The 25,803-nt window shown below is 41.9% G+C and overlaps 1 protein-coding gene across 2 annotated transcripts; it reads right to left on the bottom strand.

Annotated features, from left to right (window-relative positions):
* Positions 1-252: 252 nt before the first annotated feature.
* Positions 253-25,209, bottom strand: ranbp2 (RAN binding protein 2). Of its 2 annotated transcripts, XM_084022323.1 has the most exons (30): positions 25,016-25,209; positions 24,050-24,117; positions 23,844-23,955; positions 23,438-23,590; positions 23,096-23,326; positions 22,848-22,990; positions 22,117-22,312; positions 21,496-21,636; positions 21,197-21,356; positions 20,235-20,416; positions 19,464-19,654; positions 18,616-18,739; positions 16,608-16,769; positions 16,242-16,379; positions 15,549-15,680; positions 15,244-15,468; positions 15,050-15,133; positions 14,468-14,609; positions 14,248-14,342; positions 9,710-14,150; positions 9,170-9,247; positions 7,867-8,043; positions 7,415-7,501; positions 6,987-7,162; positions 5,503-6,262; positions 4,245-4,334; positions 3,979-4,133; positions 3,625-3,898; positions 2,580-2,935; positions 253-1,297 (listed from the first exon to the last, which is right to left on the bottom strand). In XM_084022323.1, the coding sequence occupies exons 1-30, from the start codon at positions 25,085-25,087 to the stop codon at positions 992-994; spliced, it is 9,651 nt and encodes a 3,216-aa protein (XP_083878449.1). In that variant the 5' UTR covers positions 25,088-25,209; the 3' UTR covers positions 253-991. The 2 variants fall into 2 exon arrangements, with proteins under 2 accessions (XP_083878449.1, XP_083878450.1); XM_084022324.1 differs by lacking the exon at positions 9,170-9,247.
* Positions 25,210-25,803: the final 594 nt, after the last annotated feature.

Here is a 25,803-nt window from a genome sequence, read left to right on the forward strand (position 1 = left end):
AATATATTGAGGCTACAGTTATGTGGATGTGTAAAACTCAAGTTCTTAAAAATACTAAAAAAGTAAATGAACTTGAAATAAGTTAAGAAGAAACATCAGTGGTCGAGCTGCTTGCAGCACATCCCCATAGGACTACAGCGTACGTTTCAAAGTAGACATTTAAATGTTCAAATCAATTTCAGTGACCATGCATGCAGCTTGTGTATAGGTGAGGAAAAACAAACATTTACAAATAAATGTGTTAAACATCAATCCATTACTTGTGAAGCAACTTTATTTCTCAATTAAAAGCAAATTATTTAGGTACAACAAGCACAATTTCAACTTAGTGATGATCTTAACTATAACGGATTTCCTCTGAAAAACCAAACCAGATGTATTGCCATCATCAGAGTTTCTGTGGGCCAGTGTGAACGCCACTCAGACAAAAAACATAAATGGGAGAGCCCTGCAGTAAAAAGAACACGGCTTCAAACCAATGGGTGCATTCAAACAACAACCTCATCTTTCAATTATAGTTAAGATGTCCTAAAAAAAGGAAAAAATACCAGAGTGGAGTTTACAAAGAGGACCAGCACATTGAAATTGAGCACATGCAAGACAAAAGACAATAAAAAAGTAGTCCATGTACATTTATACACACAAAATAAACATGAGAATTTATTGACAGATGATGATAAAGATGCAAGTGCAACAGAGCAAAAGGATACTATGTTTACTCCAAATGCCTCTTTTTACATATTACACCATGTTTCCCATCTGTGATTATGTTATAGAATAGCAAAATAATTTCTAATCCCAGACTACTGGAGCCATGTTTCTACGAGACTCTCGATCAGTAGGCCTGTGATCAGAATTTAATTATCAAATGTCTAATGACTGTGGATTCAGTTTTAGCAGGAGAGTATGCACTGCAAAGCAAACACATCATCATCCAACGTCGTTTTTGACCATAACCAAGCTGTACATCTTGATCCTGACATTTAAAACGCTACAGCTGTCCACAGTCTGTGATGACCAGTTTCTTTGTGGGCTTGCCACTCTTTGTGCCCAGCTCTCCCATCTGCTGCACCACATCCATGCCGTCCCGAACCCAGCCAAAAACCACGTGTTTGAAGTCCAGGTGTTCGGCTTTCTTCAGGGTGATGAAGAATTGCGAGTTGTTGGTGTCGCGCCCACGATTGGCCATCGACAGGATGCCCGGCCCCGTGTGCCGAACATCGAAGTTCTCATCCTCAAACTTGCTGCCGTAGATGGACTTTCCTCCTGTGCCGTCATTCTTGGTGATGTCACCACCCTGGAAGACCAATGGGGAACTTGTCAGTAATGTTACATTCGGATATGCTACTGAAAGTATACCTTCCTTTTGTGAAATTCCCATGACACCAAACTATCTGAGAAATTATGTGGGGACTGCTGCTAAATTTGTAAAATGTAACTGCCTTGCAGTAATGTTACGTTGGTCACTCAAGTGAGGAAGTGTATGTGATGGGAATTTTTCATTTAATGGTTTATTATAGTATAATTAGTAGTTTGAGTAGTTTTAACTCATACTATTCCAAGTGTCATGAGGTTACCTGTATTCTGCACTTATGTCATGTCATGTGTTACATGAGTTGTAAAATGCATCTTGTGACATCAGCACAGCTGGCAAGTCAATATGGATCTAGCCCCGATCTGGCCAGATAGTTTGCTCTGAAGCTGTATGTCGGTGATGCGGTCCGCTTGCACACCCTGTTTGCGAGGGCTTTGACTTATTAGACTTTGTCTGCTTACAGTCTGTCTGTAGCGACTGCTAGCCTTGTTGGACTCTTTATTTAATAAATTACTCTAAGCTCTGTTAGGAGTAGTATTCTTATTTCTCATCAGGAAATCACAAACCGATTTCCACCACAGTGTAGACTCACATTAATGGAACGTTGTCCATCATACATTTTAGGATAGTCTACGATGATTATGTTTAAATTAATGAGTGTTGTGTATTTCTTATAACATTTTCCTAAAAAGTGACAGAGCCCTAGAGCTGAACAACCACTCAACCGGAGCAGACTCTGTGAGAACGGGGTGTAACGGTACATGTATTAGTACATATGTCTTAACTGATACAGTAACAGTTATGGTCAAAGAGCAACTATTGAATGATCATTTTCCTGAAAAAAAAAAATATATATATTTTCTGAATTCTGAATTGAAATTGTGTTCCCTTTTGTAACCCTAACATACCGAACCATGACACAAAAACATGTAACAGAGGCGATCCACAGCAGATTTCATGACTGATCTTTAACCATGTGGAAACCCAAAATGTTCACACCACAGATGCTGCTGATGATCTCGTTAAATGCCAGTACATGACATGTCATATTTTAAACATTGGCCCAAACTGGCGAATCACATCTTCAGAAAAGGCTGATTCAAACAGCTCTTTTGAAACTAAAATATCTGCTGGAATGCATTATGCCAAGAGTAGATTAAGCGTTGCAGTCACAGACGACTACAATTACAGATGAGAGGAGAGCATCAATTTGTCAACATTGAGAAAAATCCACATCATAGTCATAATCTTGTTATCTCCTCACCTGACACATGAATGCTGGTATAACTCTGTGAAAGATGGAGTCCCGAAGACCGAAACCTCTCTCGCCGGTACAGAGAGCCCTGAAGTTCTCTGCCGTCTTGGGGACAATATGGGAGAAAAGCTCTACGGTGATGATGCCCAATGGTTGGCCGTCGCTTGTCACTTTGAAGAACACCTGGGGATTAGTCTCTCTGGAGTGCTCTTGAACTCGAGACATCTGTGGCGAGAGCATACATGAGGCATCGCCTTCAGTTTGGCCCGAGCGGCTCTGACATTCACAGAAGGTCTTCTTAAAGGATTCGGCTATTTCAGCGGTTTTGAACTTAGCCGCCAGCTGTTCCACTTCACCGTCCCCATCTGGAAAAAAGAGGGGAAGACAAGAGTGTATTAGCAAGAGGACAGCTAAAACCCATCAATACAGGGCCAACTTTTTTCAGGGTAATTTCAGGACATTTTCATTGATGATTTAGCTGGTATGACACACAGGAATCACACCGTCCTCTCTGTGGAAGTCTGAGTCTGATTTAAAAGATGTACAGTCGACGGCTATGTCTAATCAGTTAAGAAAATATCTCTTGTGATTATTTAGCAGTTTAAAACAACGTGGAGGGGAAAAAGCAACGTTATGTCATGTCATCCAAACTGCATGTGCTACCATGTGATGTGACTTGAGGGGTGTTTACAGCGTTTCCACAACAAAACCAAGAGCAGCTTATTGAAAAATACTCTCGTCCATCGACTACAATGAATGTTAATATGACCCTGAATGTAACCCTTTCACATTGCAATGGTAAGTTTTTTGGGGAGCATATGAATGATGACATGTTAGCACAAAGGAACGAAGGATTTTAAGAGCAGATCTTAGTCTCATGTTATACACCTGCTATTTGTTATAGCAATTAAAGAAAGTAAGACATTAAGGTAATTAAAATGCAGCTCATCAATGAACAATTCTAAAAGTGAGCAGTCACTGGATGCTTCTACAATAGCTAGCTCATTAACATCAGAACAAAAGAAGAACAGACACCGCAGTGCAGACTGTGTACCTGAGTAGTCTGTGGCAGTCCAGACCAGTGCGGTCACCGAGGTGTTCATGGGTTTGAGGTCCATCACCTGTGTGATCGTGTGGTTGGCACAAACCCTCAGCACCTGCTCTCTTCTCATCAAGATTCGATAGAAATGTTTGGTCGGGTGGAAGAGGATCTTGAGGTCACCAACGCCGCGCTCCTTCCATTGGCCTAGGTCCCGGTCCCATCGGTACAGCCTGGCCCGCTCCTTGAACAAGATCTCCTCATCCTCCTCTCCCGACTTTGTCTCCACCTGAGAGATGCACAATTACACAAGGATGAAGCGTGGTCCTGTACCTCAGTAATTTATCTAATCTCGGCATTTTAAGGTACCTCTGGTAGTGACACTATCGGCTCAAAGTGAATGTCCACATTGTTAGAAGCGTCCTCTTCATCGCTGCCCTCCTCACCAGCGTTGTTTTTCGGCGCAGAGACCACTTTGCCCCCAAATACCGCTGCTCCAGCGTTTGCCCATGAAAAGTTGGAGTCTTCGTAAAAGAAAAGCAATGAAAATGTGGTGAGATATAATTTTATTGTGATGTATTGGTAAAGACTAAACAAATCAAAAAATGTTGAATAATGTAAATGTTGAAGCCAACCTTGAGCTCCAAAAGCAAAAGCGTCTGTGTCTTTGGCCAAATCAGCAAACGAGAAGCCTCCGACGGTGTTGAAACAGAAGCTGGAGGAGCCTGTGGTGGATGAAAAAAGCTTTCATGAAATGCTGAATTGAAAGCAGTCTTTTTTTAATTCCAATGTATGGACACAACATGAACACTGTATGAAGTAATCTGAGGCTCTTCAATCTATCAAACTTGAGCAACGACAATGTGAAAATATATTATACCTTGAAAGCTACAATGAGAAACTGAATATGGTGTTGATGTTAGTGTTCCCTGTGGACAAATGGTATTCTGAGCACCAGAAATGCCAAACGTTACTGCAGCAAGGTCTGATAGTCGGCCCCATTTTGTTCTAGTTCTCCCTTCTCTCCAGCAAGCCCTCAATATGGCCTGGGCCTTTAGCACCTTGGTGTTGGTGTTGGCAGCCAGCAGGGGCCGGTAGAGCTTTGAGGTATACTAGTATAATTAGCTAAATGGATTTATTGTATCAAAAGGAGCAACAGTGGGTGCTACATTTCATTACAATACCCTAATCCAGGCAGCAGTGGAGCACTCAGACAAACCTACTCTGGTGAGCAGATCAAGACACTAGTAAACCAGCGATTACATGAATGGTAAAAACTCCTGTGAGGATGGTTGTTGCAAATTTAAAACACCAGTGCTAGTGGTGGGAAGATTGAAATATCAATATATCGCGATACTCCCTGAGATCCATTATCGATACACGGGTGCCAAATACAGATATTAAAAATGTTTTTTATTTTTTTAAATCAATCAATGTTTATTTTTTTTTAATTAAAAACATGCAGGATGCATGTTCTGGTTCCATGCATTAAGCCTGTTACCCTGTTCTTCAGGCCTTTTGCCAGTTTGTGGCTATTTTGGAATGATGTTCAGTCAGTGTGTGTTAAAGAGGGACTAAGCTAAGACTCTCCACTTTGTTTCACAAATTCTGCGAAACTGACACCACAAAGCAGTGAATAAACACAGTACACTATTAATTCCTGCTTTTGACTTTTCACTGGTATTTTTTCTCCTACAGATACACAGATATCGAGATGCATATCATAGATGATTTCTTATGCACTATATGGTGAATCGTGATATCGTTATTGTGGGCAAAAAGCGTGATATTATCGTATCATGAGTTACTCTGTGATTCCCACCCCAGCCCACACATAACAGGTGGATTGACAAAAGATCTGCAGAAAGGTCTGCAGTTATAAATAGCAAGTACCTTGATAAGATGTAACCACAGTCCCAGCGTTGGACTCCGGTTCTGGGCTTTTCTTAGTTGACAGGTCAATGGGAGAGCTGCTGCCAGGAGCTTCACTCCGAGTCTCGGTTGGCTGGTCTGAAGTCTGCTCCTCCGGTGTTGACCTGCTGCCTGCAGCTTCTGTGGTAACTGCAGCTTCTGTGGTAACTGCAGCTTCTGTGGTAACTGCAGCTTCTGTGGTAACTGCAGCTTCGGCGGTGCCTGCAACTTCTGTGGTAACTGCAGCTTCTGTGGTAACTGCAGCTTCTGTGGTAACTGCAGCTACTGTGGTAACTGCAGCTACTGTGGTAACTGCAGCTACTGTGGTAACTGCAGCTACTGTACTAACTGCAGCTTCTGTCGTGTCTGCAGCTACTGTTGCAGCTACTGTGGTAACTGCAGCTACTGTTGCAGCTACTGTGGTAACTGCAGCTACTATGGTAACTGCAGCTTCTGTGGTGTCTGCAGCTTCTGTGGTGTCTGCAGCTTCTGTGGTGTCTGCAGCTTCTGTGGTGTCTGCAGCTTCGGCGGTGCCCGCAGCCTCCGTGGTGTCTGCAGCCTCCGTGGTGTCCGCAGCCTCCGTGGTGTCCGCAGCCTCCGTGGTGTCTGCAGCCTCCGTGGTGTCCGCAGCCTCCGTGGTGTCCGCAGCCTCCGTGGTGCTGGATGACGGACCTGATGTTGGTTCTTCTGGGGCTACAGCAGCACTGCTGGAGGCCTTTTCAGCTTGGTTTAACTGGGCATCCTAAAAAAGTTAGATATACAGTTACTCTCTTGATGCTACATTAACAAAAATAAATAAATAATACCTGGTTATGCACTGATCAACGTTGGGCTATTTTGTTTCCAAGACATGAAAGAAAACATCCAAAATACACAGAAGTGACTTTGACTTTAGATTTCTCAATTCATCAAATAAAGTTAAGTTTTCCATACACATCTTCAATTGCTATTTTCTCAAAATTCTATTTTCTCTACTTTCTACTCGCCAGAACATACACCAGTTACATACACCACCTTTACATTTTCATTCCCATCTATATTCTGCTGTTTTTTACAGAGCAGTTTGTTCATAAACAATTTTAGATTTAGATCACAATTTATTCCTAAAAACATGGCAACATTTGATTTTTTTTAACGGTTGATGATAAAAAGATATCGAAAATTCACCATGTAAAACCATTTGACTTTAATATGTCAATATGAAATTACATTTTTTTAACCTTGCTTTATCCAATGTTTAGATTTCTGATAAATATATGCAAATTATGACATATTTAACAACACCCATCACTATATATGAATGCAGTAAAGATGGCCATCACCCTGATGGGAGTAGAAACAACCTTGTTTTTGAAACTTGGCAGCCGAACACATGCGTATGCTGTGTAATCTAATGTATTTTGATGCGTATTAAAATGTATTATCTTGCTTAATTCAGATAGTTTTCTAACTGTTGTGTCCATTACCAGGTCTTGATGTGCCTTGCGGACTTCTGTCTCAAAGTCTTCATGCTTGTCGTGGTCTGGGTCGCTGTCTGTGGTGCTCAGGCCACAAAAGAAGGTGGGTGGAAGTTGGAGGCTTTTGGCCTTCTCCTCCTCCTCCGGCGTCGGCTTCTTTTCCCACACCACCTGGCAGTCTGGCTCTGAATGCAGTACACACAAGTTTAGGGCTAAAGAATGACTGGCTGGCAAGCTGAGCGCTACTTTTGACTAGGTCCGCATACTTTGCCGTGTAGTGGATAGTGTATTAAAAAGATTCATATTTATCTAGCCCAGCCCTAAAACGTCTGCGAAATATATTAAACCAACAGGGTAGTTGATAAATGACAAAAGGGCAAGTCATTGAATAGTGTGGCATAGATATGAAATAGTGGGACAGGATATGACATACATACCATCACCACATGCTGCAGCGTTTTTCTCGGGAGGATCAGGGTAGAGTTTTCCATTCAAGGCGTTTACTGCTGACTCAAAGTCCTCATCTGTAAAATCAAAACACATTCAAAACACTCCTAAAATACTTTTATTTTGCCATTAAGTGCCATTAATGCGTTTTACTGAAACCTCTTCTTGATTTACACTTATTTAACATATATTTTAATTCCAATTACTTCAATAAAACAGCACGATTAAAGCACTGCAGAGCTTTTTCACCTCTTGAAGAGGGCATGGTCTTAGTATGCTTTAATGAAATGGGCCGGTGGAAAATTAATAAAATACGACGGTACCATTTGTAAAATGCAAAATAGAAATCATGTAAAATGAAGCACCAATACAAATTAAGTCATACGAGTCTCTTTAGCTACCAAACACTTTTACACTCTGGTTTCTTAACGTTTTGTCTCACCATCAGTTTGTTCGTCGCTGGTGTAACCTGGTTCATTCTGGTAGCAGAAGAAGGTGTGAGGCAACATGAGGTTCCTGGCTAAAGCCGCCTGTTCAGCAGTGGGTTCCCGGACATACACAACCTCCACATCCGAGTCCTCAGCCGACCCTGCACTGCCTCCCTCTGCCTGAGGTGGCCCTGTGACAAACAGATACAACAGAAGTAGAACAATACATATTGAGCCTGGGGAGGAAGAGAGATTTTTTTAGCTAATTATACTAGTATACCTCGAAGCTCTCACATATTGAGCCTGTTAGTTCCACACAACAAAAGTCATGCACAGCAAAAAAATAAATAAAATAAAAATGAATTGCATGCATTTGATTAACAAATCAAAGAAAAGTTTTATTAAGGGAACTGTTCTGTAGGCAAATGTAATTTCTCACTTTATTTGACAGACTGTCAGCATTAAACGCCTGTGCTTTAAACCTAACTAGCATTTGCTGAGGTGCAAATCACTACCAGAAGCCAGACTGGACAGGGAATTGCATTTCATGCTGTTGCTACACATCCTGCACTAAAAATGGCATGTGTGACGTTCGCTCAGTGCATTCCTCTCTGAGGGAACGCTCTCCGAGGAATCTCCTCAGCTCACCTTTCCAGAGACATTCACTGATGTGTCTCCTGTAGCTATACAAACCTCTAGCCTTCCGGCTATTGAGGAATTAAATGGTAACAGATCATTAACCACTACAGAATTTGACTAGTTATTACACTACCATTTATTTTAGCATCATAGCATAGAAACACTGTATAGACTAAATCAACAGTTAGCATTTTACACAACAGCTATTTAAGAGCCGGACTCCAACAAGTGTTGGGGGGAAAAAACAACCGTATGCGATCTGTGAACTCCAATATCATAAATGAATATGGAATCATAACATAATTATATGAAAAGATGTATTGAAATATTGAATGATAAAAAGGTTTCAAGGAACTTTGATTCTAAAGATAAAATATATACATTTAATTTGATCTAGTTCTTAAACTAATTTATATTAATTATTTAACTGCATTTCCACCATGACCTGATGAATTAGCAGATATAATCCCTCCTGTGTCAGACATCATCTGACATAGTGCTACTTTGTTATTTAAATTATTTTTAGAATGAAAACTGCACCTCCACACACTGGACATGCAAAACATTAGCTTCAATGTTGTTTTCCACTCCGTGCATCTGGGTTATTTCTGTCTAGTGACAAGGGCCAGCCAGGTGACAGCTGAGAATTGTTAACACACACTGTGGTGATGAGAGTACCTGGGGGTTCAAATTGGGTGGTTGATGTGCTGGTCCAAAAAGCCATTGGGTTATCTTTGAAAAGCCTAAAATCCAGCCCTAAAGGATGATGCGTCATTGGGTGAAGAGAAACTAATTGTGAGGCTGGTAGCATAATCATAAAACTGCCAAAAATGGAAATGTGATATATGTGTATATGAGTGTGTGTTGAAGGAATTGTGTTAAAGCTCTGAGGGTATGCTCAGCGTGTTCAAACTTCCTGTAGATAATTCACTGTATAGTTTTACGAAAAAGGTACAGAATAGCTTAATAAAATTTAACAACATAATGAAACAATGTATGTAAAGTTGCAACATGGGATGGAAATGGGAAATCCATGATTTTAAGATAATTTCTGTTTGATAAAAGTTTGCCGTTGGCTGGTTCAACTAAGATGAAGATTGAGCAATGAGATGCAGATGGAACAAGACAATGGAGTAAAACTCAAATGAACAAAAACAGTTGTGATACCCTTTCAAAAAGCAAATCAGACAAATATTGAACATATATATAAATGTTTACCTTTGTCTGGGATTTTGAATGCAGGTGAAGCCTGGTCAGGACATCCAGGATCTTTGGCCTTCAAACCGGATGCAGATTCCTCAGTCTCCGAGCGAAATTTAAGAGAGCCAAAGATCTTCTGTAGGCTTTGAGTGCCAAAGACAAACTTAGGGGGCGACACCACTGTCTTTGAGGGGTTGACTGGACTTGGAGAGCCAGCTGCACATGGCTTAACATCAGGGGAAAGCTCTGTGCGTTCCTTTGTGGTCTCTTCCAAAACAGCGATGGCTGCCTTCCCACACACAGGTGTAGCAGTAGGTGTCTGTGCAGATGCTGTAGCGTCACTGTCTTGAGCAGGGGCAACCCCAGATGTCACCTGAGTCATGAGTTCCTCCATTTCTTGGGCAACCTTGGCATCTTCAAACACCTGTTTAAATGTGTTTGCAGTGTCCTGCAGCTTGAATCGCACAGCCAGCTGCTCCATATTACCCTCTACTACTTCAGCAAAGTCCAAGGCACTCCAGACCCAGGCCTTCTCCGCGCCCTTCATGGGTTCCAGCTTCATGGCTGCTGTGATCCTGTGGTTGGCACAGATCTTAAGCACCTGGTCTCTCCTCATTATCAACCTCACTCGTTTGGTGTCATTATTTTGCAGGATTTTGAGGTCTCCGATACCCCTTTCCTTCCACTGACCTAGTTCCTTATCATAGCGATAGAGTTTAGCCCTGTGACTAAAAACCACCCGTTCATTTTCCTCTCCTGTAGAAATGTCCACCAGATCAGGCAATGGGACCACAGGTTCAAAGTACTGGCCATCCCTCTCCTCATCCTGGGTTACATCCTGCTCATCATCAGTACCCACTGAGGCTCGGCTCTGGTTAAGCTTTGCAGGAGACTTGGAGGGGCTAATGCCAGGTTGGAAGCTAAAACTGAATCCACCAGTGGATTCTCCAAAACGGAAAAGGTTCTTTCTCAGGGGGCTGCTGGCGATAGGAGAAGCATAGACTGATGAGTCAGCAGTATCATCTAAAGCTTCTTCTCTTAGGTCGTAGTTATCCCATTCCAAGGTGGGGCCGGTGGTTTCACCGTGAGGCTTGATTACAAGGTTAGAAACATCGCCGGATGTTGTAACGTCTCCCTGGCTGTCATCATCTTTAATCTTTGTTTTCCCATCTGTCAAAAAGGATTTCAGGTCTTTTAAACCGGACTTCATTTCCTCTGCTTTCTGAATGAGGTGTGCTGTTCTGCCCGTGTCAACAAGCTTGTGGGGGGTTTGTAGGGGGATGTCCAAGAGAAGCCTCTGACACTGTTCAAACTTCTGCTTAAACTCTTCAGCAAGCTCTGGGCTTTTAAACTTCGCAGCCAGCTGTTCAAGTTTAGCATCCCCATCAGAGAAGTCATTGGCCATCCACATCCAAGCCTTATCTGAGCCTGCCAGGGGCTTAAGATTCATGGTGGTGGTGATCCAGTGGTTGGCGCACACCTTCAGAACTTGCTCTCTTCTCATCAGCACCCTTAGCCTGCCATTAGAGTTGTTTTTCAGGAATTTAAGGATTCCTACACCACGCTCTTTCCACTGACTGGTGTCCAAGTCAAATCTGAACAGTTTGAGACGCTGAGAATAAAGAACCTGTTCATCCTCCTCCCCTGTTACCAGGTCCACCCTATCAGGCATCTGGACCACTGGTTCAAACTGGATATCGTCATTTTCCTCTGTTTTATACATGTCGTCATCTTCCAGCTCATGTGTGGGAGCGGTCTTGGTGGGGGTTGAGAACAACTGTCCACCAGCCCCAGAGAAACCTTTGAAATTGGGGTCATTTTGGCCAAACTGGAAGTCTCCATCAGAGGACTTTGCCAAGTCTGCAAAACTAGAGGTACTGGTTTTTCCAGCAATTAATGGATTTTGGTCCATTTGGTCCACAGAGGGTGTAAACTCATTTTCTTTCTCAATGTGTTTGTCAGCAATGCTCTTCAGAAAACTGGAGGCTGACCCTGTTGGAAGCATTTCATCCTTAGTTGAGGGAGTTTCTTGGGCAGAGTCCTGAATGCCAAACTTGAAGCCACCAGTTGGAACAGGCATTGAGAAAGAGAAGCCTGAACTCGAAGTACTAGATCCAGACTGAGGAGCTTCGAAATTAAAAGAAGCAGCTGAACTTTTTTCTTTGTTTTGACCAAACTGAAAAGTGCTGCCAGTTACAAAAGGCATTGTAAATCCAGTTCCGACAGGCTGGCTTGATGAACTTTTGCTTCCAAATGTAAAGCTGAATGTGGATGCCGAAACACCAGCGCTGGTTGTGCTTTTAGCATTGGGATTTGTAGTCTGACAGGCCGCACACTTACTGTCAGAGGCTTTGTTTCTCACCAGACAAGCGTCACAATCCCATTCTCCATCCTTCATGGAAAACATAGCTTCTAAAGAGGGAGTGGGATGTGGTGAATGACAGGAAACACACTCAGCAGCTGATGCATCATTTCTGACCAGGCAGTTATTACAGTCCCACTGCCCATCTTTTTTTGACAAATCAGATGCAAATCCTGACATTTCAGGCAGATTTGATGCTACTGAATCCACCTCTGATTTAGCAGAAGGGTTGGGGGCTGTACAGGCGACACAATTGTCAGCAGAGACTTCATTTCTTACTTCGCATATATTGCAGTCCCACTGCCCAGGCTTCTGGCAAAACTGGGCACCAAACCCAGCATCCACAACATCTATAGAGGGTGTATCTGCAGCTGGTGCAGTTTGTGCTGATGTACTTGTTTCAGGTGAGGCTTTAAGAGCTTTACAAGAAACACAACTGTCTGCAGAGGCCTCATTCCTTGCTTCACATGCATCACACTGCCATTGCCCTTGCTTTTGGCCAAACTGAGCCCCAAAGCCAGAAACAAATACACTGGCTGTGTCAGCAGGTTTTAAGTTGCTGGTGCCAAATGTAAATGAGGAGGGGATCGATGCTCCAAAAGCACCAAATCCAGTAAATGTAGATCCAGAAGTGCTGTTTTTTGACGAATCTGTCCCAAATTTGAAACTAAAGGGACTGGCTTTGCTTTCACCAGCAGCCTGAATTTCTGGCTTAGAAGAAGAATTAGGATTGGCAGTTTGACAAGCGGCACACCGCATATCTGTGGGTTTATTTCTTACACAGCACATGGTGCATTCCCACTCCCCATCTTTAATTGCAAACTGGGCTGCCAGAGATTCAGAACCACTGGAGCTTTCCTCTTTCTTCTCCTGTTGATCAGGCTCTTCAGCTGATTCGCGCAAAATGTTCTGGGCTTCCTCAAACTTAGTTTTGAAAAGCAATGCCTCGTCTGCTGTTTTGAAGCGGATGGCCAGCTGTTCGGGCTTAGGCTCTTCATCTGCATAATCAATGGCATTCCAGACCCAGGATTTGTCAGAGCCAGCATTTGGTTTCAGCAGCATATCAGCATTGATGTAGTGGTTTGCACAGATCTTAAGGACCTGTTCCCTTCTCATTAAGAGGCGGACCTTTCCTTTAGCACTGTGTTTTAGGATTTTAACATTGCCGATGCCCCGCTCCTTCCACTCTTTTGTGTCTGTGTCAAATCGAAACAGCTTTGCCCTGTTGCAAAACATTTCCTCCTCCTCCTCTTCACCTGTTTTCACATCTACTTTATCAGGAAGGGGTACAATGGGTTCGAAGTGAGGACCATCTTCATCCTCCTCAACATGAATGCTGTCATTGTCGCTCTCCGCTGCTCTTTCTGCTGCAGGCGTGGCAACCCCAAACACTGGCTTGGTAACATCCCCAAACGTAAATGGCTGCTCCGCATTTCCAAAAAGACTTCCAGCGCGTGTGCTCTGTGCAGTATCAGCAAAGGAGAAGCCAGAGACGTTTTTATTGCCAAAGGTGAAGATACCCGTTTGGCTGGGGCTCTGCGCCTGGGCCCCAGGATTCTCTGGGACTGTATCGATCTTAGTGGGAATGTCCGACGTAAGAAGACCGAGCAGACTTTCACTGTGCTTGGCCTGGGAAGGTGGGAAAGTGAAATCTCCATCGTTGGATTTAAAGTTGGAGTTGAATTTAAAAGAAGGTGAAGGCGCTGGCTGGGCAACGGCCCCTGCTCCAAAACTAGGCACTTTGGGGACTTCAGCAGGTGCCTGCTGACTGAAAGAGAGCTTCCCAAAGTCCATAGGCTTCCCCTCAATGCTCTTTGTTGGCTGAATAGGGACAACAGATGGCTTTGTAAAGTAACCAGGTTCCGGCAGGGGAGGGTTCGTGGTTTGTTGGGTTACACTCTGCCCATAATATTCTTCACTATATGGGGAAAGAAGGCTTGTGGCTGGTGATTCAAAACGGAGAGGGGTTCCAAAGACCTGCTCTTGAGGAGGGTAAATGCAGGCTGGGGCTGTCTGCAATGGAGGAGTATGAGTGGGCTGCTGGTAGGCATACATATGCTGTTGAGGTGGCATACGGTTCATACCATACAATGGACCCTAAGAGAGAAAGAAAAACAAACAACAAATCAAACGTCATTCAATATACTTTGAAAAAGTGCATTACTGTGAACTAGTGTGAAACAGTGATAATTACCTTAGTGGGGGTTACATTTGCTGCTGTGCGCGGGAGATACTGAGAGTTATAAGCTGGAGACTGGTTGTAGTACACTGACGAGGCTGTGGTGGCAACTAAAAAAAAAAGAAGATAGAAATATATAAAGATCTTGTTTATTTTAAAAACAATTTCTGTCCAACACTTGTAGACAAGTATGTAACTATAAATGAAGACATGCTCTGGTTATATGTGTGCTGACCTGTTAAGGGGGCTCCATGGTAGGACTGGACCGGGGTAAAGGGTTCCTGCAGGCCCTCGGCCCCATAGCTTTCCCCATACATTTTGTGATGAGGGGAACCTGCATTCCCTGAAGGGTTGTGTCTCAGATCATGAACCTCATTCTGTAAAACAAGGAGCTTAATGAGATGCGACTCAATATGACATCTGTACAAAATATTAAACTCACACTGAGCGTAATATAAGTTGACTTTAAACACCAAATACAGAGTAATTCTTCTGCTAATTATTGTAAACTGTCAAAAATAGGTGCCAGGCTATTGTTAGATAACATTATTTGTAATTTACCATTTTCTAAAGACACTAAATCACATGTGAGTAAATGTGATTGGCTTCGTTTTGGTTTATTCCTGTAAATACCATTGCTCTACATTTTTCTTTGTTATGAAAAATCCAGTGTAATGTACCCATCTCTTTCCATCAATACAAAAACATAGACATACCAAATTCTCTTTTAAATGTAACACTATTCTCACTCACTGATGTATTCATTCTAAGAGGAATGAATGTGAAATTGTGTGGGGAAAAAAAAGATTATCCTGACCTTGAGGGCTTCAACTTGCTGACACAACATCTGGAGGAGACTTTTCTGGTCCTCCACCCAATGAGGTGGTGTCTTGGGAGAAATCTGAACCACAGGGGAAATACATTATGAAAAATCACTGAAGAAAATGCTTAATACATTAAAAAAATATATATATGAAGAAATCAAGATGAGATCCAATGACCTGAACCCACCAAGTGTCTTTTGGAAGGAGAGATGGTTTTATTAGGAGAGGGTGTGGAAAACTTTATGTGTGATATGGTGGTAGAGGTCTCTATGGGTTGACCGGGGCTGGAGTGGGTTGGTCCTCTGCGACCCTCCTCTTTCTCCTCCTCTTCATCCAAAGCCTCCACACTATCACCCAGCTGCTGGTTCACATCATTCAGGAGGTCCAGTACTTCCTCCATGGAGACAGGCAGCTGGGACACAAGTGTAAAAAAAAAAAAAATGGTTACACAGCTACAAAGTGTAGTAAAAAGTAAAAACAAATGGGACTTACCCTCTCAACGTCATCAGCATTAGCATTGTAGATCTTGGACAGGTAGATCCTGAACTTTTTCAGAAAAGTGATGCACCTGTCTTGGGTCTCCTCAACCCCATTGCTGGCCTCCTCTGAAAGTCGCTGGTAGATCTGCAAGGAAAACAGCACATAATAGATAGAAAATGTCAAAGGCATGTAGAGAGTGTGAGGGTCATTCCTAGTTAATCATGTATTTCTGTTGGCAAATGGCTGTCCGTCCTCAATGCGTATTGCAGGACTATTTGCCACCAGGGACGTCGCCAGACAAGCCCATTGATGTAGGATAAGACAATGATCCTTTGATCAAACAACGTCTGGGGACACCTGGAACGGGGGCTGCAGGATGTCAGACCTGCATGTAAATCCGACTGCATTATAAGTGCCAGCAGAAACTTTGAGTCTTCAGTCATTCCTGTGTCGCACTGAGAATGGCTCATGCTGCAGCATTAAAAGATCTTCAGATATTAAGTCTACTGGTATTTCATTGCCAAACTCTCACCTGCACTAGATGAAACTGATATTTCAGCTGCAACGACAAGAGTAAAAAGTACGTTCGCGTTTGCCTCTTGTAACTCGCGCAGGTTTGAGCGCCGGATCAGTTGTATTTACTTGCATCACCCGATTGTGAGAGGAAACTATCGCAGTCATGTTATGAAGAAGCGCATGACTTACCTGTGCCAAATGCCAGATGGACGACATGTTATTGATGGTTTCTAAGGTAGCGATGGCCTCCTCTGTTTTGCCTTCGATGTCAAGGAGAACAGAATACGCAATCTTGGCTTCCTCTTCATAGCCCTTCACAGAAGAAATCTGAAAGGGAACATGGGCATGCACACTTGTAAGCCGATCTGGTACAGCTTGGTAATTCTTCATACGCAACAACTAGTAGTATCATAGGTTTTGTATATGCCAAATTACTTAGTCGAGCACAGCCCTAATGTTTAGACCCAAGATTACACTGCCTCAGGATTTGAGAGTGGAAACTCATCATCATTTATATCCAAAATGAAAAAAGGAAAACATCACAACAATATTAACCTGAATATCTTTGGAGGGGAAGTGTATGAAGAGGGGTTCAAGTGGCTCTGGTATGCTGCGTCTGTTTTTAATCCTCTCCAACAGTGGAAGTACTACTTTCCAGTAGTGGACACTGCGGCCAATGTACTCGTTCTGGTCGTAGTAAGAGTTCACTCCATCACCCTGGGTTATTAAACATAAAACACTGATGAGCATCAAGTAGAGAAGGAAGGACTCCCACATCAGCTTGATGCATGGCAGACAACATTAACAAGGTACGACAGACACTAACATTAACAAGGTACGACAGGCACTTCATTCATATTTGACACAAATAGAATCGTCAGTTGTTATAAATTCTAATATGAAACAAATGGACAGTCAGTACCAGCACTTGCAGCTGTTTGGAGATCTTAATCTTGATCACATTCAACAGATGTAAAGTAAGTGACAGAAAGGAGCAGGTGGGAAGGCATGTGTGCAGTTATCTGGCAAGGTGCTGAGTTATCTAAGTGTTAGTTTTCTGGCCGTGCTGCATGTCTATGTGTGCATGACTGACACCCACAACTGCACTGGACACCTTTTGAGCATTCCATCTTAGTAATGTTTTAAACGAAGGAACGTGATCACATTGATATATAATTATATTAATGCAGCCGTCAATCTCTACACTGTTGTGCTTGGCCTTTATACTGGGACGGTTCTATAGTGGAATGCTTTTACCCTGTTGCACATTACTTAATAACTGAGGATCATAACATTATGCAGTACCTCTGACAATGCAGGCAATGCAAGAATCTGTGTACTTCAACGTGATGCATCGGTTATCAGTTACAGTTTTAGTACAATGTTGAGTGAATTTGAGCTTGGCATAATGTAAAAATAGAGTAAGTAACTATATCAGTACTAGAAATCTCCTGCAACTCAATCTAGGGGGATAATTCAATAATTAATATATAATAATAAAATTATCATCTTGCAATGGGATCATATAATGATCAAATCAAGTATCATGATATATACACAATTATGTCAACTAAATTGATAATAATAAGCACATATCAAGTCAAATGTCTCAAATCTGACTTGATAATAATTTAGGGATGCACCGAATAATCGGTAACCGAATATATTCGGCCGAAAATGGCAAAAAAAGCCACATTCGGCCTTCGGTGGAATGAGTTAAAAGCAAGGCCGAATAGTGGCGTGTGACGCAATGACGCAATTTTTTTTTTTTGACGCGGTGAGGCAATCAACCAACGTGCAGTGACGCGGTGACGTCGTAACCCGGCGCCTTCGGAAAAATGTCAGCAGTGTGGAGATATTTTAAAGTGTCGGAAAGTGACAAAAGAACTTTATTTTTTTTTTGAATGCATGTTTTGTTTGAAGGCCTAATATAAATGAAAAACTTTGTGCTTTTTTTGAAAAGCAAAGGCTACTGGAATATTAAAAAAAATGTCAATATTCAATAAAAATTTACTTTATTTGAAAAACATGTCTAAGGCTATTTATGCAATATAAAAAAAATTGTGAAAAACCGCATTCATTATTCTGTATTCGGTATTCGGCCTTCGGCCAAGCGTTTAAATTTTATTCGGCTTCGGCTTCGGCCACAAATTTTCATTTCGGTGCATCCCTATAATAATTATATATATACTTCATTGTAGTTAAATCAAAGTATTGTCTTAACCGTATTACAATGTATTTGTGTGCAAAGCTGCAAATATTTCTTCACTTTCCCTCTGTAATATCCCTTGAAACGTGTTCATTTTGCACTAAAGGTCATAATAAAATTAGAAAATAATCTTTTCTTTACTTTACTTTGTATTTGAATTACCCGAAAACATGCTATATTTTGATATCAAGATATGAAAAGACCTTTATCGGGTTGGAACATTTTTGCCACATTTTCCAGCCGTATCTGCTAGTCAAGCAACCCCACCCAAGGTCTAAACCTCCTTTCTCCCGTCTTGCTGGCTACTTGCCGAGTTTGTGGAAACTTAGTGTGAGAATGTGGTTGTGTATCTACCGTCTGGCTGAGACACTGTGCCCAGTGGATGGCCAGCGCTGGTTGGAGCCCATGTTTCTCTCCAGCCCTCAGAGTGCTCAGTCCATGCTGTACAATCATCCGCAGTTTGGCTGACATACCAGGACTACAATGACACATGCAACAAAAAATGTGAATACTAGGATAAATACATAGACCAGAGAAAACGTGTTTTTCATACTATGAGACCTTTAAAGTAAGAACCCAACTGCTCTGTGTCATGCTTGTGCCTTAAAACTGATAATATGCAAAAAGGTTCTATGTTGGTTTAAGCCTGTTGTCAACAAGTTTGGAATAGGTACAAACAATGTCTATCCATCAATAACTTTGATTAGGGTCTATGAGACATGGCAGCAGATAGCCATAGCAACATGTGTAAGTGAAGTTCATATTTAGTGCTTAAATATAACTTTAAACCAACTGTTCCATAAATTACTACTTTCTGCTGTCGTCACTATTTTATAATCTGCAGGTCTCAGGAATTCTCTTGAATGAATGTATTCTGTATATGCATAATGCATATGTCTTGTATGCTGTCTCAATTGGGAAAATGTAGGAATGGGTTCAGTTTAGAAATGGCAGGGCGCACCACCAGAATATAATATATGGCTCGGCCTACCTTGAAATAGTATTTTGAGAAATCCTGCAAACAGCTAATCTATAAAAAAGGTACTGAAATCAACTTAATTTTTTAACAGTAAAGAAAGGGAACCTATCGTATCCATTATTTCAGAGGTGGACAAAAGTAACTGGTTGACTTAATCATTTCATCATCAACAGCTTGTATTTTGGTAAATGTACTGTATGTTCTTTATCCTAGATTTACTCACGCTGCTCGTTTGTGAATGAGGCTGTAGATGGCATCCCACCACTCCCTCTGTCTGTCAGTGGTCAAGAGGCGAAGGAGGGGAAGCGGGAGACAGCGAGGCTCATAGAGCTGCTGCTGTTGTACTCCGCTGCTTATCTTCGCCGTCTCCTGGAGCTGACAGTGGCTACAGAACACCACACCGTATAAAAACACCTGGATGGAGTAAACCAGACAGAGTGGTAGAAATGGTCAATTGCAAAAGCTATATAAAAAACAGAATTTCAAAAGGTGTAATTTATCAGAAAGTACTGCTCTGTACAGTCATTCACACATGTAAAGATGGCCTATTAAATACAGTTTGAGAAGAATTGACACAGCAGCAAATTCCGCAGTCTAAATATATGTACAAGCAGCAGGTCCAGGGACCCAGCAAAGGTACAAACACATACTATACTTTATAGATCCTCTCCACAAAGGAAGTTTCTCATTACCACAAAAGCATTGTTTGACCCCCATATCGGCCTGCTGAGCTGCATGTATGCTAAACCAATTAAATCATCAATTAATGATACTGACAAGTTCCTCCTACCAAATCTATTGCAAATAAAAAATTATATAAATTGTTGTGTATTGGTTTGGTATACATACATATTCCTGTTATTTCACACCTTCAAATGGATCACAAAATGTTCTTCCATAATCGTTGAAACACTCTTAAGATGTGCTGAATATTGGTGATGAGTGGAAAACTATCCTGCAAAGCTTCATCTTCAGCCCACATGGTTCCACCTACCTCCAGGTCAAGCAGGCAGATGGACTCTGGTGCGTTGGTGTCCAGTTTGGAGGTTTCCAGAGTAAGCCTAGGAAAGAGCTGCTGTAGCCAGTCCCGCAGGGCTGGTCTTTGGGCCAGGAGGGTCCACTGAAGACCCAACCAGCTTAGATGTTGCAAGTCCCCAGCATGCAGCAGGATGGAGCCTACAGGAGGAGATGATGGAGGTGTTATGATATATATAAGCAAGGTGATATATTGCAATTTGTGAAAATCTTATTTTCACAGTATAAAGAACACACCACCATGTGTAGAAAATCTATGCAATGAAATGTATGCAATCAGAACAGTGGGATCCAGTTGCACTTTTCAGAGTCGCTGTAAAATCCAACAAAGTAGCAACACATTTTGTACAATCTGGGCCACAATCTACCTAGTCAAATCTTTGCATGCAAGCTGCCAATTAAAAATCAACCTTTTTGAGAACCAAAACAACAACACTTTTTGTCACAAAACATAACATCCAAATACCCAAGAGTATCAATATTTTCTTACACCCCTGTGGGTTGGAGAAGTACTTAAAATGTCAAAACAGTTGCATGTAAGCAAAATAAATATTTTAGTGCTAAAGAGGATTGTGTATAGTACAATGATGCAGTTTTTGTTTATCTATCAAAGTCATTAAATTCTATAGACCACAACATAGGCAATATACTGGCTTCAACTAAAAAGGCAATGACTGGTTATTTGTTAGAAAGAGTCGATTACAAAGATCATTGCGACTTGCAGCCTCACCTATTTTAGTTCCTATGTCTTCAAATGACATATATTGTGAAATTACACATTTACAGAGGGATTCAATCAAAAGAATGCCAAACTAACTGCAACAATGTGAACCTGAATTGAAAAAAGCAAACAGACATGAGGAAACTAAACTGAAGAGATCTGCAGGCTACTTTAGTATTCAGTTATTATTATTTTTTTACCAGCGTCACATTTGACGAGTTGAGAGAACTCTGGAGCCATGGTGTTAATGGAACGAATGTCATCATTGGCAATAAAGGAAGATCCAGTGGAGGCCTGCGGTCCAAACAGGAGTTCAAACACAGACTCCTGACCACTTGGGTTCCCAAACGCTTCCACCACCTAGACAGAGAAAATATAAAACGATGTTGGTTTCTAAAACAATATTGCATCTGTCATGACTGTGACAGAGTTGTATACACCCATAGTTACACATGCAAGTTTAAATCATTCCAGATCTAATCAGAATACATGGACAGACCTCTCTGATCAAGGTGGATGAATCGGTGCTTAGATTTAGCAACATGTGACCGGCCTGACTCTGTCGGTCGTTGGCAAGCAGCTCCAGAAGCTGCGGGGCTGACTGATCTCTTTTAGTCACTTTAGCCTTTGGTCTGGGGACCTGGTGGAAGGACAAACAAAATAAATTGTATACAAAGCGCTCTTGTCTTGCCTTCAAAATAAATTCTATAAAAAGGAAATGTAAGGCAGCTGTCAAGAGTTTTAATGTTCAGTTTTTACTATCCATCTTCAGGCTACAACACTGGTAGGTCCCGAGTATGTTCAGAACAAAGGATTAAGGACTTAAAAAGTCAAGCAACAGCATTTTGTTAAATGAATGCCTGATTATAAGACAACTTTTTGTGAAAACATTAAAGTTTCTTGTATTTAGAATAACAAGGTATGGAAATCACATTAGCATCTTTTAAATATATGATTACATTTATATAAAAGCAGACTTATAAAATTATAACTAATGACATTTTTCTACTCTACCATCTTAGAGACAGAGTATTAAACAAAAAAACACTATTTGTTAAGGACTCTGGTAATAGGCTAGCCCAATCCTTGACAGGCATTCAGCTGGTTGGTGTGTCAGTACCTGGTAAGCCAGCAGGTAGCACAGTGCGGCCAGGTCGATGATAGCCCTCCAGGTCTGTTGGTGATCCTGAGCCAGCTTCAACAGCAGTGTGGCAGCATGCAGGTAGAGATGACCTTTCATCTCCACAAACACCTCAAAAAGATCATCCATGTGGTGGCCCGCAGTGCTGCTCAGCGTCTGCATAGCTTGGTCGAAACTACACAGACAAACACAGTTTTAATGTACAGCAGTTTCTGTTTCCCCTATATTAATTCCGTGGTGGCTAAATGAGTATCGCTGCTAAAAGATAATCCATATTCTCTGCTCTTGTTTCACTAAACGATGGGCTTAGTCTCTTCATACAGAAACAGTGTGGAGCAGAGAGGCAGATGAAATGAAGATAACATTGTCGGTACCGGTTACAATCAGGCTCAGAAGTGAACAACAAGCTACCGTGCTGACGGTTTTGTTTTTAGCTGAGCTAGACCAGAGTAAAAACAGATCGCTCGATATGATGTAATTTGGTGTGATGGTAGGTGGCAGAATATGTTTTTTGTATGTCTAAAACAGAATTGTGACCAGGATGCTAGGATGTATAAATACACGTAAATAAAAAAGAGATAAGAGGATTTGGGGAAATTACTCCCAAATTCCAAAAAGTGTGAATAAAGTGAATTTAAATTTTGATTAAATGGATATAGCTTGTCTATAGAATATGTGTACATACATCCAAGCACCTGAACATGACCTACCCTGTGAGTGCATCAAGGCTTGGCTGTGTGCTGCTCTCAGACAGCGTGATTCTCAGGAGGCTGCAGTGGGCCAATAGCAGCTCTCTCTGGAGACGCCGACACATCTTCTCATTACTAGAGACGCTGGGCTGAGCAAGATACTCCTGTAACAAAGCCCATCATTTTTTTTATTATTATTTTGAAGTGAATGGGTGAGATTTAAAGATATTAAATACAACAGTAAACCACTGAAGCCGTTACATGCTGACCTGCAGTGTGCGCACCACCACCGTGTACCAGTCCAGGCTGTGGCTCAGCAAGCCCCTTTTATCAGCAGCCAGGCAGTGCTTAACGGCTTCATCCAGCCGTCCGTCTTGACAGAACAGCTGAACCAACTTCACGTTCACATGAGCGTCAGCTGGCCTCGCTGCCAGCTCCGCCTGCATGAGGTCGAACAACCGGTTCCAGCCTGGCTGACCCTGACGACTCAACAAACGCTCCTGCAAACAGCGTTAGTCAAATATAAGTTAAAAGAGTGGCATAGGATAACTTCAACAGTGTACTAATGCAGTGTATAATGGAGGTCTTAATGGAGATGAAAAGAGCCTCACCTTCAGGTTGAAGATTGCAGGATTTCCTGGCAGTAGCTTGGCAGCTTTCTCTACCCAAAACTCTGCTCTGCTGTCACATTCCTGCTTACTGACCAGTAGCTCAGCTACCTTCAGGACAAGGTCCCTCTGGGCTGGGTTCAAGTCCACTGACCGCTGCATACACACAGAGGTTCAAACACATTACAGTCAGTTTTTATCCAAAGGGCAATAATAAACAAAGAAAAACACACACAATAATAATTGGCCAACCGTAGCAATTAAAATCACTGTATTGCTCAATGACACTTTTCACACATGGAAAGGAGGAGCTAGAATTTCAACCACCAACCCTGCAATTAATAACATAAAATATAGGGTTTATGGAAGAATGGCTTTGCACCTTTTTGCAGTGACATGTGCTTCCTACCTTGTAACATCCTACTGCCTTGTTGATGTCTCCCTCTCTCTCGTAGAGCTGTCCAAGGAATTTGTGTGCTTTCGGATCCCTCTCCTGGACTTTGAGATACTCTGACACATGTCTAGGAAGAGCATGAAAAAAAGCTCACTGTCAATATAACAGAGACCTCTTGGGAAGCAATAACACATTCAGTCATCAACAGTGAGTGTGCTTACCTTTTTGCAAGTTCATATTCCTTTGCTTCAAAATACAATTTAGCGAATAAAAACCCTTTGACTGGCTTCTATGGAAAGAAAACAATGAAGATGAATATCAGTGAACCAACAATGCTTTTGATTGATTGTATTACTCTTTATCTTGCTTGTTTGGTTAGGTAGCAGGCACAATGAAACATCAGTATTTGTCTTATTGGTGGGGTGTCATCCCAGATAAAAAAGTACCCCTGAGCCCTGATATGGTAAAAGTGAACAACATTGCAAACAAAATGATTATAGACTTTTCATCAGTTTCGATTTATTGCTGAAAGTGTTGCAAACATGAGTACTTTCGATTCTGTGTTGATAGAAACCTAAGAGGTATATATATATAAATATATATGAGCCTACTGTTGTCCCTAGCCTGTTTAACGCTCGGGTTCAACGTTAAATTGGCCTACGCACCAATCCAGTAACTTCTGTTTACAGTTTGCTTCTAGTCAGCAGTTAAGCTAACGTTACGTTGAATGGTAGAAGTTTTCGGAGTAAGGTTTGGTGTGTAGCTGGTATTGCGTTACGTGCGGGAGGGAATTGAAACCATGTAGTCCCAGGTGTGTAAACACCGGTAGCGTTAATAGCTGTACAAGTAGTCAAAGTAGTTGTTCAAGTTGTTGGCTAACTAGCACGGCTAGGTGGTTAGCGCTGCTGGTACAAACCCCATGCCGCGCAATTTCTGAGTATAAAGGGGAGGACCACACGACGAGGCGTCATCTCGCCGGTTAGCTGGCGTTCGCGCTGCTAGCTAACGGCAGCTGAAAGAGGTCACACTGAACACAAAAACAAAGCCACTCGACTAAACGTCATCCTTCAAAACTAAAACTACTGCTCATTTGATCCTGGTTGTGTCTTCGTACCGGATGGGTGAACCATGCTGGTCTGACATGATGGCAGTAGCATGCTAACATTAGCCGCCGGGGCTCAACTTACCTCTTTGAGAGAGGGAGAGGAACTCTGTACTGAGGAAACGTAACGGTCCACCTCAGTCTTACTTCGCCGCATGGCTCCCAGAAACAAATACTCTTAAACCGGCTGACTATCGTGCATAGAATACCGCGAATTAACAAAATATAAAGACTGACATTAATATCGATTCGACTGTCACTCCGTAACGTTAACTCCCCATGATGATATTGCGCAGTCTCACTACCGTCAAATGGCAGAGGGTCACGTGGGTCCTGCGTCCTCTTGAATCAGGCTCCTAAACCAATGAAAACAGCGCACTCGATGTGACGCACACAGACGCACATTATTTTTGAAGAAGAGGTGGGCTGACTGGGGTGAACCATCTGTCTGGATTAGATACTCTTTGCACGGGCGCTGTGACGGTATTATTCAAATACTCTACTAATTAATTATATGTAACATCAATCAAAAATCAATGGAACCGTATTGCTTATATTTTGCAAGGTTACATGGATATTTATGGACAATAAGTATTGTTTATTGCAAGTCTTATCGCAGCTGTACAATTTCCTGTGGGATTAAAAGTTATCTGATTCTGATGAATAAAAGGGCAAAGGTTACCTTCATCAAGGACATATTAAATAGTGTATCAAGTGCCATAAAAGCCATAATTACATACACAGTGTATCTGTGTCGTCTGTGCTTTGTGCAAGACTTATTAAATGAATATTATCATAGCTCAAAAGTCAAAATATGTTACTTTCTGTGCAGAACAATCAAGCCAAACCTGCTAAAACATTTAGAAACATATT

Source organism: Eutrigla gurnardus, assembly GCF_963514095.1.
Source record: "Eutrigla gurnardus genome assembly, chromosome: 12".
Lineage (NCBI taxonomy): Eukaryota > Metazoa > Chordata > Actinopteri > Perciformes > Triglidae > Eutrigla > Eutrigla gurnardus.